Source organism: Colobus angolensis, unplaced genomic scaffold, assembly GCF_000951035.1.
Source record: "Colobus angolensis palliatus isolate OR3802 unplaced genomic scaffold, Cang.pa_1.0 Scaffold44, whole genome shotgun sequence".
In the NCBI taxonomy this organism is placed as follows: Eukaryota; Metazoa; Chordata; class Mammalia; order Primates; family Cercopithecidae; genus Colobus; species Colobus angolensis.
Window position 1 is genome coordinate 4965432 of NW_012117821.1, and position 15918 is coordinate 4981349.

The following is a 15918-nucleotide window of genomic DNA, read 5'->3' on the forward strand; positions in this document are numbered from 1 at the left end:
AGTAGAGACGGGGTTTCACCACGTTGGTCAGGCTGGTCTTGAACTCCTGATTTTGTGATCTGCCCGCGTTGGCCTTCCAAAGTGCTGGGATTACAGACATGAGCCACTGTGCCCGGTCTATTCCCCAGTTGTTGTGTCCTCTGATCCCCACCAGAACCTAGATTCCTGACGGCCAACTCACCCTCATAAGGCTTATCTCAAGCACAACTCCAGGGGAGCAGCACCTCATGACCACTCTCTTGTGGCACCACTCTCTAAGATCAATGTTAATTGCCCAATTAAACAGCCCTGATGCTGACAGAATGTGAGCTCGTTAGTAAGTGCCAGAGCACATTCCAATTATTAACCTTTATGGTTGTCATTATAAAGAGGAGGGTGCAACTATGGATTTCTGCATGAATGATTACACTCATCACTCTGAGCCAGAAGGAAGAAAGATGGGTAGAGGGAAAGGTGGTATGCTGTGGGTGAGTTACCCAAAACAACTTTAGAAGCAAATGACACTTTAGAAGCAAAGATGGCCATAAAGTGCCTTAGATCAGTGGCACATCAGAATCAAGAGGGGAGTTCTTTAAAACTATAAGTTCATGGATCCTGACCCCAGAAATTGATTCAGTGGGATTAGAATAAGGCCCAAGAAACTGACTTTTCTTAAATTTCCCAGGTGATTCTCATAATCCACCTGAACTGAAAATCACTTAGGCAAATATCCAAGGAAACTACTAGTGCCAAAAGCAGTCCCTCAGCCATAGATTTCACATGAAACATGAATGGCTGCCAAATTTGTAAGGCCAGGAAAGCATGCTTACCAACATGACAGCAAGAACAAGGGGCTGCTGAGAACTGGAAGATCCAGATTGGGGTCCCAGATCTGAAATCACTGACCACCAACCCACTAGGGACGCCAGACAATCCGTCTGCAAAATGGAATGTTCAATTACACAGGCCTTCCATTTCTCCCGGAAATATGAGAACTGTCCCGTATTCATGCGGACAATGACTAAAAATGGTATGCAAGTTTAAGAGAATAATAGCAGTGAAGGGGGGAATCTTTTACAAGATAAACCTTATGTATTGGAAGACAGCGCAGCTTTAGCTTTAAGTTGGGCACAAAACATTTGGAAGCAACAATAACATATAAAAAAACTTCCTAAGTTCAGTGATTCTTATAAAGAAATCTCACAGACGTGTAACAGGAAAGGTCTTTTACCAGTTTACATATTTTCCGCCAAATAATGTCTAGGGTAGTGGTCTTTGAAGGGAATTTGCCAGAAACCTCCTAATGACATTAGCCTTCTAATGTCATAGTTATAGTTATAGACTATGTCCAATAAAGTAATTGGCCACTAAATGATGAGAAAGTAACTATGAAAGTTTGACTACCTAATCTTTATAGTCGTTATATACATAAGCAGGAATGGGGTATGTCAAATCACTCTCCTATAAACTTGAAAATAGATAGGCTCTGTGTGAGTTGAAATTTTTTCTTTTTTTGGCTTCAAACCACATTTCAAGGGCCCACCTATCAGAGTTTTACGCAGATGGCCATCTGGCAGGGAAATAAATTAAGGCCTACCTTAGAGAGCAAGGAAATGCATCCACTTAAAAATGTTATTTTAGAAGGGACTGTCTGATCCTGTTCACTTATTAACTTCATTAGAAGGCTAATGAATTGACTGCTGAGAAAATGAGAGGGAGCTCAGGCTGTGGACAGGGATGGGCAGAATTTCACACCCTTTATCCAAATGGCAGGGTTATTTATGATTGTGATAAAATGGTACTGTATTTGGAGGAAAGGGAAAACAACATAAAATAACCATCCACAGACACAATCCATACAAAAGTGTTACATTCTCTCAGCCACTGGACAAAAATCAAGATTTATGCATGCTGTGGTACTGCCTAGTGGAAGAAAAAAGACGGAGCCATAAAAAGAAGTCCTCTATCCCATAATAAATAGGAAAACATTAAATCTGTAATCCAGATCTGCTTCTCCAGTGTTCTCATTTCTCAATTCTCTAGCAAAGTAAGATGTCTGAGGGCCCAATATTTAGAGCAAACTCATTTCTCATTCTATTTTTTTTTTTCAGAACAAAGACTTTCATAGATTGTATGATGCTCCCTGTGTTTAATGAATTTAAACTAAGTAGTTTGGACAGGTGTTCTGGCTAATGTCTGCCAACTGGATAATATCCATCAGTGAACAGCAAGTTAGCAGAGTATGTTATTTTATTGACACTTGGATTGCAACTTCACCAGCAGATTTTACAAAGGAAGGTGGCTGTGCTCAGAAGCAGTGCTGTTAGCTCAAGAAAGGTATGTTTTGGATATCATAAACGCTGTGTGGGCTTCCTGTTTGACTTCCCAGTATGACAGAGACTGTGGACTCAGAGTTGAAAGGGTTTCGAGAGATCATTTCATCTAAGACCTTTATTTGTGAAGAAACAGAAGGATGGCATGAGTAATCTGATTAATTAGTAACAGAGGTGGGCCTAGAACCCAAGCTTCCTTGGGTGAGTTCAGTGGTTCCCAAGAGATTTCAATTTAGTAAGGTTGGTCGTTTCTCAGGAATTTATTTTTTCAAAAGTTTCAGCTAGGTGTGGTGACTCACACTTACAATCCTAGCATTTTGGGAGGCTGAGGCAGGCAGATGACTTGAGCTCATGAGTTCGAGACCAGCCTGGGAAACATGGTGAAACCCCATTTCTACAAAAAATGTTAAAAAATTAGCCAGGCGTGGTGGCACGTGCCTGTAGTCCTAGCTACTGGGGGACTGAGGCAGGAGGATCTCTTGAACCTGAGGAGGTCGAGGCTGCAGTGAGCTGAGTGCAACAAGTTTGAGAAACATGCATGGCCCCACCCTGCCTTCCATGTTAATTACTTGAGAGACAGCAAAGCTCTTCAATGGGCTTAGATTCTCCAAAAGTTATATGAAAAGGAAACCAATAAAGACCAAGTTAACACTATGGCGAAGAAATTGAAAATCAGATTGTACTTTGCATCCTGTACCCCAAATCACCAGCAGCAGCAGCAGCATCTGGTGTATGAAACCCAAGAAATACATTAACTTTCACCTTTTGCCATACACAAATGAGGACATAAAGGGGAAGACAGGAATATTCTCTCTCAAGCAGAAATGCATAATTTCCAGGTATGATATGCCTAGGAGTCTAGATTTGTTCTGTACCCCATCCTCCTAAAGATATTAGCACAGTTGTCATCTGGAGCGTGGCTGAGGCTGCTGGGCTAACTTAGTAGGAGTATATGAACAAATCATAATTATTATATTAAATACTGACTACATTGACAACATTTGCATTCCATGCATTATTTCACTGAATTCCCACAAAACCTATATGAGATAGACTTTATTATCTTTCTATTTTTATGGAGAAGTAAACTGAGGCTCAAAGAGACTAAAACATTGCTCAAGATGGTATAGCTAGTAAGCAATAGAGCTGGGTTCACATCCAGGCTGTTTGAATCCAAGACCCACCCCCCCTTTAAGCACTATATATGCCATCCCACTGTCACCAGGTGTTTCTAGGAACCATGGGAACTACCGATATCTTTCCTTTTTATTTATTTATTGTTTTTGAGATGGAGTCTCGCTCTCTTGCCCAGGCTGGAGTGCAGTGGCATCATCTCAGCTCACTACAACCTCGGCCTCCCAGGTTCAAGTGATTCTCCTGTCTCAGCCTCTTGAGTAGCTGGGATTACAGGCACCCACCACCACTCCCAGCTAATTTTTGTATTTTTTAGTAGAGACAGGGTTTCACCATGTTGGCCAGGCTGGTTGTGAACCCCTGACCTCAGGTAATCCACCCGCCTCAGCCTCCCAAAGTGCTGGGATTACAGGGATGAGCCACCAGGCCCAGCTGTCTTTCTTTTTAAGAAGCTTACACATCCCAATAGAAAAATAGGATATATTATATTACATAGCAAAACAAAATATATTTGTCATATTGCTCTCTTCTCCGATTCATTCCTAGAATTGTTTTGTATTCTTTATGGAATGATGTGGAGTGGTAATAATAAAAATATGAGCATTTGTAGAGCACAGCCAGTCATTGCAGAATGCACTGTATTTTGTGGATATGTATATATTCTTACATATGCCTGCTGTTGTTTCCCATGTACGTTCATCTTATCTTCCAACCAAATGAAACATTCCTTGAGGATAGCAATCATGACATACTTACTTTGCATCTCCCAGCAATGAACACAGGGCTGCTTACATAATGGATGCTCAATTAATATCGGTTCAATTGAAAGTTCTGTGACCCATTCAGGAGTTTCCACCAGATTGATTACTACAGCAAGCAAATAGGAGACCATCCCAGTTTTAGACAGAGGATTTCACAGCTTATATCAGCCCAGCCTTCGGGACCTCGCATATAAAGAGCCTAGCGAATGGGGTGGAAGGCTTTTAATTAACAGTCTAGCAAAAAATGTCATTCCAATCTGCAGTTTTGTTTCCGCTAATTCACTCAGATTCAGCAGGAATTCCACCAAGGAATTGGGGTGAGCAGCTGTAGAGGGAGGGAAGCGCATAAATAAATCATGAGTGTCATTAAAATTTGTAAACTAATAACTTCTGGGAAGTCTTAGCAATTATTATCAAGGTTTTCTTGGCAAACAAAAAATTAATAAATTCAAAAGGTCTCCATTTTCTATTTTTAAAAAAAGCAGCATCCTCGAGAAAGGTCACTGACAGAACAATTAAGGAGGAAATAAGTGGTCCAGACAACAGCTTGTGAACCAGATGAAAAGTCACAGAATTCCCAAGTGGCAGGAGTATGAGACAACTCAATACATGGAAAGGGACACGGCAAGGCGGGGCTGGTGCTGGGATTGGTTTGGGGCTATTGAAAACTTTCGTGAGGTTTCCAAATCCTTATTCAGTATAGTTAAAGTGCTAAGCATTGCCAATGATCCAGAAACAACTAAGGCATGCATTCCCTGCCCTTGAGAAGTTCACAGGCTAGGAACAAATAACCAATATGGTGTAAGGATATAAAGCTACCGATAAGCAAAGGAGGAGCCTCCCACCCAGACAGGAGGGTCATGGAAGGTCTCTGGCAGGAAGTGCCTGGGAATCCATACTCTCCATATACATCATAATCAATTATGGTGCGTCCTGAAGCCAGGCATACAGGAAGAATGGCTGTTCAGTCTGGTTTCTTTTCTAATAGTAGAATGGCTCCCATACTACTAGGGTGGGTGCAGTAAAGCAAGGCTAAGAGTAGGTGCAATAAAGCAAGAGAGGAGAGAGGTGAAGAACCAAGGTCTACCAATTGAAGGGGATCATTCTTTGCAAATGATTCCTGTTTCCTCTGGTGCCTAGACAACTGCAAATTCATTTAGCTCTGTGAAGACCCTAGTCCAGCAGCCAGAGGAGAGCTCCTGCACAGATTCACACCTGTAGACACCTTGCACCTGTGGGGACTGCCTACCTGTGGCAACCTCATACCTGAAGTTGCTTTACCATGTATATTTTGTTCTGAAGCTCATCAGTCAGGGACCCTTGATGAACAGTCATGCTTAGGATGGACAGGCAGAAGCTGGAGAATTGCTTTTAACCCATTTCCCTCCAGAAGTGGGTAACTTAAACTTCTTTAAAGTTTTTGTTTATTAGTCCAAGGGCTCATGTCCAAGACATACAGAAATGAGTCCAAGAAGCGACCTGCCAATCAGAAACACAAATCCTCACCAGTATATATGTTCAAAAGTAAAGATTTAACAACCTCAAGCAGTGGATTGATTGGCACTATCAGAGTTTCCACTTCCAGAGAAAAGTAGCGTCCTTCCTCCCTAATTGAGGATCATGAATGCCCAAGTGAGGCAGAGATGCATGTGCATCCACGAGTGCAGAGGGCATAAATAGGGCACCAAGACATGCACCATATGCAGTTGTCACGGAAATGAGAATAATGTGGTCCTCCCTTTGAGTCCATAGCACCACCCTACCACATGACAATGGCCTAAATTTATTAGGGACGGAAGAGACATAAATAGGAGGGTTATGTCTGTATAGCAGCAAAGTTTCCATTTTTGAGAATGGCTATATGACACTGTGGAATGAGGCTCAGATCAAGAGCCAGGGAGTGCTCCTAACCTCAGCCTTATGACCCACGTAACTCAGGGAAAGCTCTGCATCCTTTAAACAAGTCAGTCCCCAACCTCATTAATTCTCTAAACATGATATCTTATAGGTGAAGTGTTTTTTGACTAAGGGATACCAACAGATGGTTGTGCTGTTGTGCTAAATGACAAATTTACATAACCACCCTGGTGGTGGTGAATAAAGAACCTTGGCCACCAGCAGTAGAAGAGCACCAAGGTATTCCAGAAAGAATGTCACAAGGGCACAAGATACTGCTACACAAATTAATGGTTTTAAACAGTCTTTCATCTATTTAGAAGTAGATGGCCTCTGAATTATTAATCCAGTGAGGCAAATAATTATATCACATTGCCACCTGACAGGGGGTGTCATCTTATCATGACAGCTGCTGTTCCAGGCTTCTTGGTTGTACAGAACACTGAAGAAGAATCACTGAATTCAATTTCAACTTGGTTAAGCATGTTAAGCCGAATCACAAAGCTGAAAGGGTGCATGTTTAATTTAGTTTCTTTTCTCTGCACACTGTATTAGGAAGGGAAATCATACTGCTCTAGGCTCTATAAAATACATCATTATCAGTACAGGAAAAGAGAATGGGAGATACAGATCTTTAGAAGACGTGAGAAAGACAGTAAAAAGTTAGAAGACTCCCAATGAGGTCCCAGCAAACCAGGAAACCCCCAGAAAGTTTAGGAGCAGTCCCCTTCCTCAGTCACACTCTATCTAGGGGTTCCTAAGCTGGGCTTTATCAGGTCCGTGAACCTCCTGAAACCTAACACAAAAATATACTCATACATGATATTGATCAACAGGGAAAGCCCATAATATCCACCAGCTTTCCAAATCCCCATAAGGGCACACCATACGGAATCTGTGATCTGTAAACTCGCTCTGAGTAACTCCCTTTGCTTGGGCCTCTTCTGTGAACCTGACCAATCCCCACACCCTCCGGACCTGGCCCAGCACATTCTCTCCCACAGACCAGCCTCACCTGGACTTTGCCCTGTGGTAGGGACATCTCTCCACTTGCCAAACTGCATCCCTCCCTTTGTGCCGACACCCAGCTTGAAGAATCTTTTCTATAAAAGAATATCTTTGACTAGATAGAAATTGGTATTTCAATTCCTCCCAACTGGCACAAAGGACAACATTCTAAATCACTCTTCTCCCCTCCCTAATCCCCGATCTTCAACCTCAAAGATCTCTGCTAATTCCTAGAGAACGCAGACTACACTCCCTTGGTGTCTTATAATTTCCCTCACATGCACCTCTGCAGCGAGGGATCCTTAAAAACAAAGTCAACAATGGAATGAAAACTCTATCCAAACACAGGGCTATGACAATCATTAATAATTACAATTAAGTAAGCACTTCCTATGTGTGAGTTACTGGACTAAATGTTTTTACATTTGTTTCACTTAATCCTTAAAACAACCCCTTCATTAATTTACTCACTAAGTAAGCATTTATTAAGCACCTCTTGTGTGCCAAATAATCTTCTAGACGCTGAGAATACAGCACTGAATTAAAGTGAAAAAAATTCCCTCTCTGGACAAGCTTAGATGTGAGTGGGTGTGGGAAGACAATAACAAAGCAACAACTTAACATTTAGCATGCCAGCTGGTGATAAGGACCAAGAAAAACATGTAGCCAAGTGATGGAATGTGGAATCCTAGGGAAGGACCTCATGATTAGGTGACCTGTGACCAGAGAAGGGAAGGAAGTGAGGTGTCTGCTCTGTCGCCTGGGAGCACTAGGCAGAGGAAAAATCTCAGTGTAAAGGCTCTCGGGGAAAGCATGGTGGTATGTTGGAGGAATAGCAAGAAAAATGAGGCTAGAGCAAAGACATGTTCTGTGCCAATTTATATGCAGGGAAACAGACGTAGTGAAGTGGATTGAATGATAAACTCCCTTAAAAGATATGTCCCCATCCTAACTCCCAGAATCTATAATGAACCTTATTTGAAAAAAAAGTCTTTGCAGATGTCATTAAGGATTTCAAGATGAGGTCATCCTGGTTTATCCAGGAGGACCCTAGATCTTCCAGAAGGAACATGGCCCCGATGACAACTTGATTTCAGACTTCTGGACTCCAGAACTGTGAGAGAAGACATTTCTGTTGCTTTAAGCCACTCAGTTTGTAGTAATTATTATGGCAGCCCTGGGGAACTAATAGAGAGAGATTAAGTAAAATGCCCAAAATTACACAGCTTGGTGGTGGACAAACTGGGACTTCAATCCTGGCAATGGAACACCAGGGTACCCGTACAGACACCAAGCTATACACTGTCTCTTGGTACATGCTGATGAATACACTGGCTCTTGCAATTTGTGAGAAACATCCTTCATAACTTGAAGGCCTCTAGCATTAAGCAACTGGCCTAGGTTCCTATACTTGCCTGGCCTGCTCCTAGAAATAGCCAAACCTTTTCTGCAACATAAGGTAGCAGGAATAGCTGTTTTTCAATGTAAAGATAAAATTTTCTGGCATGTTTCATGATTTGACCAAGCAGACACCACAGGAATGAGGCTTAAAGTATCACACAGCAGCACTGTGCTTGGGCTTGAAGGGAGGTTTCTGAGGCTCTAATTCCCTGGAAAGTACCGTGTGAGTGGAAATAGTCATGCTTTCATTTGTTAGAGGCACGCTGGTTACTTATACCTCTGCCAATTTTCACTGAGCAGCAAAATTAGGTTTTAGACGTCCTGTGAAAATGCAGGCAGGCCTCAGTCGATATGAGCAATTAACTCCTCAATATTTAATAGATGCTGTGACTACTCCCTCTTCCCTGGAGAGAAGCTGCCTAGTTCTGTGCAAACAAACAGGTCAGATGAAGAAGCATTTCACACCCCAATCCCCTCCGCTCCAAAACCCCAGGAAACCCTCAGGACAGGAGTTAGGGATGATGATACAGCCAGATGCATGGCTTTTTGTGACAGCTTCCTGCCCAGTATTGACATATCACAAGGTAAATGGGAGAAAACGAACAACACCTCAAGTCTCACAGACCTAGTAGAGAGGGTGAAGCACCAAGTGCCAGTGGCTGATGAGACCCACTGTCGACCCGTGTGACTGCGTGTCAGTGTGGTCATATGGGTGTGCGTATGTACGTGATGAGGTATACACATAAGTGTGTGTAACACATGAGCATTCCCTGTCCTGAGAAACTCCCAGTTTCATGGCTTTATTAAGGTTCTCTCTGACTTCACTCACCCATATCCTTCTTCTCCCTTGTCCTGTGTGCACAAGCATTGCTAACAGGGCTAGCTTATCCACTAGGCACAAGAGGTATAGCAGTTTTAGAGGCCCCAAAAGTGTTTTATTTTAAAATCAAAAGAATAAACTGGGCTGAAACAAGTGTTTTAATACATGATATTAATGTAGCTGTCTTCATACCAATGCAGGTGCAAAATAGACCTTTTAATACTATTTTATGGGGCAAGGGGCCCCTGAAGGCAAAAGTGCCTGGGGATCAGAACATCATCAGACGAACTTGTATCTGTACCTCTTCCCATGTGTATCTGTGCCCATGGTACTGCCTTCTCAAGAACCACAGCATCTTACAGATGCAAAGGGCTGGAGACAGTTCTCTGGCCAAGACTCATATCCAGGACAAGAATCCCTCCTACAGCAGGCTTCCTAATCAAGAAGCTCTACTCGTGCATGTTTATCTGATCTCTCTAGCCAGGCCCCACCTTCTTCAAGTAGAATGAGATACTCCAAAAACATAGAAGCAATGAGAGGGCCAGGATATATATGCAACAGGTTCCAAAAGAGATAAGCAGAGGAGGAAAGGAATTCACAGGTGGGGGCTGTTGGTTCCACCTGGAGCATTAGCATGAGCTTCCAGGAAGAGGACTATCTTCTGCTCCTTCCAGTCCACACTTCCCAACTGCTTTGCTTGCGTTTCTTACGTGAGCCAAACCAGGGTGGCTCCTTACGAATCTCTAATCCGCTTACCTCCAAAGTGAACTCTCAGTCACGCTGCCCAGGTTGAAGTCATATAGCTTCGTCAGGATAAGTATGACCTGCAAGGGGTTGGGGATAAGGGCAGAGGAGAGGAAAAAAGGGAGGGAAAAAAGGAAGCTTACTTTAGTTTGTGTAACAATATACAATGCATCTCCTATCACCCAGAGGAGGGCTTAGTATTTATCCATTGAGTTGTGGGGTATTATAGGATCAAGCAAGGGGAAAAAAAGTTATTAATTTAATGCATCCCTGTAACTGGTAGCATTTATTTTAATCCTGACAGTGCTTTGCATTTGAAATAAAACATGCCAACAGGAATTAATTGGCTATTGACAGTTGTTTCTTCACATCTGTCCTCCTTCAAGGTCAGACACAGGCCAGCTGGCTTTGTTCACCACCAAGGCCACCCAGAGATCAGATTATAGGCTTGTTTTTTGGTCCAGAGATGACTCTGATTCACAGAATTGGACCTAAAAGGGTAAAAGGGAAGTGGGCCTGATTCTGTCTATAAAAGGGGTTCAAAGAGATTTTGTGTTTCCATCAATAGGGCCTTGGCAGGCATAAATACCTGAATGCAGGCAGGCCTACTTCCCCAACATCCCCTGATACTATCTGCCATCGACCATGTATCACCTGCCCCCACTACTGTGGAGTAAGCAGATCACTGAACTCCACTGGACTCCAAGACCACCTTCTTGACATCAGTTGATGTTAAGTAACCCAAAAGGAAGCTGGACGTATCAGACAACTGAGGCTGCCTGTAATCCAGTTGGTGGTTTTCTTACCCAGTCTCGGGCTGACCAGTCTGTTCCCATGCCCTTTCTCCAGCTGAGGACTTGGCCATCAGATGTTTCCCTACCTGCCTCTCATGCATCTGGGCAGTGGCTTAGGCACAGCTCTACATCTAAAAGGATGCTAAGCGCGTACACCTGAATCGATTTTAATCAAAACGCAGGTGCATAATACACATTGCCTGCCTGCACGTGTGATAATCCAGTTACACATAATTGTGTTTATCTAAATTTAATGCACAACTCATTTCACTTTTTTCAGCTCCTTCCTATTCCACAATTTAACTTCCTCCAGTTCATTTTCACAGCAACCATTAAATTCTTTCCGAGATAATGAATTTCTGCTATTGAGATGGGACTTGCCCATTCTAGGTATCCATTTAAGATTAAAGACAAATAATCAGCCATTATATTGAACATTTTTATGGCACTTAACTAACAACAAAATGCTCACTTCGAGATTTATTCTCATCCAGCACTCCATGGGGTCAATAATCCCCATTTCCATTTCTTCTATATAAACTAAAAAAAAAAAATTAAAGGCAAGGGATATGATCCATTATGTGCCAAAGGTGACTGGGACATTCAATTTCTCTGCGGTGAGGAATGGAAGGTTGGCAAGAAACATCATCAATGGCATGGCTATTTGTAGAATAGTGGAATTTACCAAGCTACCTGTCCTATTACCACAGCACAAATCAAAGAGTATGTATTAATAGCACACACCAGTGGCATGGCTATTTGTAGAATAGTAGACTCTACCAGACTACCTGTCTTATTACCACAGCACAACAGCAAGGAATGAGGAACCCATGCAAAGAATTGTTCTCTACAGTCACTTAGAGGTCTTTGCCCCTCCCATTCATAACCAGTTTTCTTGTTTATTAAAGCCAGAGACTAACAAAGAAATATACTTATCCATAGCTTCGCCAAATATCTAGCAAGTTGCCAGATAATTTCTGTTTGCTGAATCAGTGTATAGGGTACACACACACAAACACACAAACACACACACACACACACACACACACCCCAAAGTTCTTCTGCTCTTGATTTGACCTTATTTTATATACCAAGTCTTTCTTAAAGTCACTGTGTAAAAGCATGGAAGGCTATGTGCAGGCCATGCCAAATTCTGGAAAAAGTAAAAAAGCTCAAAACCGATCTACTAGGAATGAGTCAGAATGACCACCTGACTCAGACTCTGCAGGAACAAGTCAGACCATTTCATGTTTTCCCCAACATCAAGCCTTCAGGGGACATGGCTCTAAAAAGTGCAAAATCCATGTAGAATGAAGAAAGAGATGCTGAGGGTAAGAGTTTCACTTAATTAGCAGAGCTTCTAACCACTAGATCTGGAAAACCCTTCTCCTTACTCAAAGCTTGGACCACCCTGTTTTTCCCTCCCTCCTTCCATCATTTCCTTTCTTCCTCTATTGAATGGCTATGATATTCTGGCCACTGGGCTATATATGGGGGATACAGAAATAAAAGATCCAGATTCTTCCCTCTAGAAGCTCATAGTCTAATCTAGTAGGGGAGAAACCTAAAAAATGAGCAGGCAACTCCTATACAGAGTGATAGGTGTTATGGTGGTGAATGCACAGAAAACCAGGGAATGTTGAGGCACCAAATACAGAAACTAGATAAAGAAGTTAGGGAAGGATTCCTAAGGGTGAAACCCAAACTAATACCTAGAAAGAGTAGAAACTAACTAGCTAAAGGGAGTGCTGAAGCGTTTCTACACAGAGGAAGCATCATGAGCAAAGATGCAGGCGTTCTGTAGATAAACCACCCAAGAGAATATTACCAGACTCTCCTTAGTTTCTCCTTCTCCTCAGTAGCTGCCATGAGAACGTGCCTCTCAGATCTCCACCTGCAGGAAGCATAATTGACTAAGCACTCCAGCTGTTGTGCTCTGAAATCCATTGCTACCTCTTGCCAAGCCCACACCCCACAAAAGCTGCTCCTGGCCAATGGTTACAAGCAACAGAAATATTAGGCAGACACATTCCTGGGTGACAGGACTCCTCTAATGGATGACATTGATGCTAAGATCCCCTAACAGCCTTGCTAAACTTTCCACAGAACCTCACTACAGTCTGAGATTCTCCCAGCCAGCCTACCTGCCTGCCTGCCTTCCTTACCCATCTCCTTCACTGCGGGGTCAGATCTCCATCTCAGTCCAGCAGTTGTCCCAATCTGCTCTTGCTCTTTTCCCATTTTCTCTCATGGGCATTTTTCCTAATAGGTTTCTCAGACATCTCATTTTATCTTCATGTCTGCTTCTTGGAGAATCCAGACTAACATATCCTTCCACACTTCTGTGAATATTACTTCTGTCTTCATAGTAGATGGTTTCAATTTTACCTCTTAATTCGTGCACTTTCTTGATCAGAAAACTTTACGGGCTTGCTCTGCCAATGGGTAAAATCCATACTCCTTGGACTGACACACTTAGACTCCACAGTCTGGCCCATGCATACTCTTCCAATCATTTTTTCCAGTTTGCAAAAACCTGTCCTCTGTTTTAAACAATCTAAGTTTTTCAAGGTACCTCAGGTAAGACAAACACATCCTCACATCTCTGCTTTCTTTCATGCTCTATTGTTATATCGCTGCCTGTGCCCCATCCTTTCATTATCCCCTGTACTTGCCTGCCTGATGTTGGAGAAAGAGTCCAAAGCCCACCCCTTTCAGGTGGCCTCCCAGGATTATCCCAGACATCAAAAATGTTCTCTCCTGTGAAGTCCTATTTTGCTTAAAATGGAGTCATGCAATTTATTGCAAACACTATCTTGATAGCTTCTGAATGTTACGTGAGCGGCCTTCTCAACTAAAACCTACACAACTTAAGGTAGGGATTGTGTTTGGTACTTCTGTCTCCTTCACAGGCTCAGCATATTGAAGGTTCTTATAAAATAATTGCTTTTGAGTAAATGAAAGGTACTGATATTGTGTTGGTAAATCACAGACTTCAGCAGGAGATGCTATTAAGCCAGTCTACTGCTCTCATTTTATAGATGAAAAAATGGAGCCCCAGAAAGGGGAACACGACTCAAGGTCAAGTCTCAGCAATGTCTGACCTTGACCAAGTGCCCCCAAGGTAGTGCTCTTCCCATTCCATGAATAAGCCAGAGCCTGAGAGCCACTGGGGAACCTGTTAAATGCTGATTCCATGGCCCACCCCCAGCAAGTCTGACTCACTAGAACCTGAGTAGGATTCAAAACTCTTCTGTGGCAGCCAGAGGACCACAGTTCCAGAAAGGCTCCATCACATCATGGTTCCTTTCCCACCTCTCTGCTACAGTGACACTACCCACTCCACCATGGTGAGATCCTAATCTAGCAAAACACTGCTTCGTTTACATTGAATTCAACCTTACAAATAAAGCAGGACACATATGAGGAGGATACCTCAGCGAGGTCACACCAGCATTCTCCAGAGGAAAAATCAAAACACTGAGAATTATAGGATGGAAATTCCTTTTCCCCTGGAGTCCAGCACAGAAGGATATTAATAGAGCCATGAAGAGATGATAATGTAACCTTCAGGCTTAAGACATTCTATGCCAAGCAAACAAACCAAGAGCAAGAGAAAACCTGACCTCTCCCATTGCTCACAGCCTTCCAAAGGCCACTGGGGAGGAGTGAATTTCCACAGAAGAACATGGAAAATAGAGGCAATAAACCCACCTAACAAGCCTGGGGCTGTTGGGCAAGTACTCAGACCAGAAAGAGATGAGTGTGTGGCTCTGGAAACAAAGTGGGTGGATATGGCAGGCAGGATGGTGGAGGGGGTAGTTCCAGATCTACAGCAAAACCTGACTTGAATCTCCTCCAGCTGATGGTCCCAGAATGAGAATGGGACTCAAACTCAAGGAAGAAAAAGCAGGAGCTAACATTAATTGCACTCCTACTATGTGCTAAGTACTACACTGGGCAATTCTCAATCCTCACAAAAAACCTTTGAAACAGAGCAGGTATTATACAATATCTCCCATTTTATGGATAAAGAAACAGAGGCCCAAGGGTTAAGCAAATTGCCCCCACAGCAAACAACCAACAAGAGACAAAGCCAGCATTTCTGCCCATGCCTGTCTTACTCAACCATGCTTGTTCTGCTCTCACATGATGCTCCTCCACTCAGTAAGTGTTTATGTGGGCTTCTATGCAAAGCAACGGACAGGAATGCAGACAAGAGAAAAATGTACCCTTGCCCTCAAGGAGTTTATCATTCATTCATGAATTCCACAAATATTTACTGAGTACCTCTTATGTGAACTAGAAAGACAACTGCTAAACTCTGCAAATCAGGGAGAGAGATCTAGAGCTCAAGGCCCAGGGGTAAAGATAACTTTTGTTTTCTTTGTTCTTGGAGAGAGAAATAGGAAGCAGAGATGTGTAATGAGAAAAGAACTAGGCAAATTGTTGGGAGACCCAAGTTTACCAAATAAGCTTTGTCAAATAAGTACCTTTTTGACCTAACTGGCTATAATCCTGGGGGGATTTTAGACAGCAGGAGAAATGAAAATAAATTGGAATAATTCATGAGTAATAGCACTTCTCTCTTCTTACAAGCTATATACACACATACACACAGAGAGAATAGCAGAGAAGTCTGTCTCTATGTGTGTGTGTGTGTGTGTGCGTGTGTGTGTATAGCTGGAAAATTACATTTATGGAAGTACATTTAACTATTTTAAATTGGCATCTGACATCTTATTTGAAATAACACTGTTCATACATCTCTTATAACTTCTGTCATACTGGGATAATATGATTTCTCTGTATGTCTGTCTTCCCTGTTAGACTGTGACCTCCTTGAGGTCAGAAATCAGGTCTCATTTAGCTCTGCATTCCCACCACCAAGCACAACGGCTGACACATGGCAGGCACTATACAAGGTCCTTTGGATGAATTATAAATATGTGGCAGTAAAAGAAGGGATGAGATGATAAATGTAGGAGAGAGGTATGGATAATGCGCTATAAGATTTGAGAAGAGGAAGAAATTAAGTCCAGAAAATG

At 42.6% G+C, this 15918-nt stretch overlaps 1 protein-coding gene across 1 annotated transcript in view; it reads right to left on the minus strand.

The window, feature by feature from the left end:
• SORCS3 (sortilin-related VPS10 domain containing receptor 3) overlaps positions 1–15918 on the minus strand; it is a 617501-nt gene that overhangs the window by 411083 nt on the left and 190500 nt on the right. The window contains exon 2 of the mRNA XM_011957327.1: positions 10089–10156. Coding sequence (XP_011812717.1) covers positions 10089–10156 — 68 coding nt within the window. The remainder of the gene's footprint in view (positions 1–10088; positions 10157–15918) is intronic.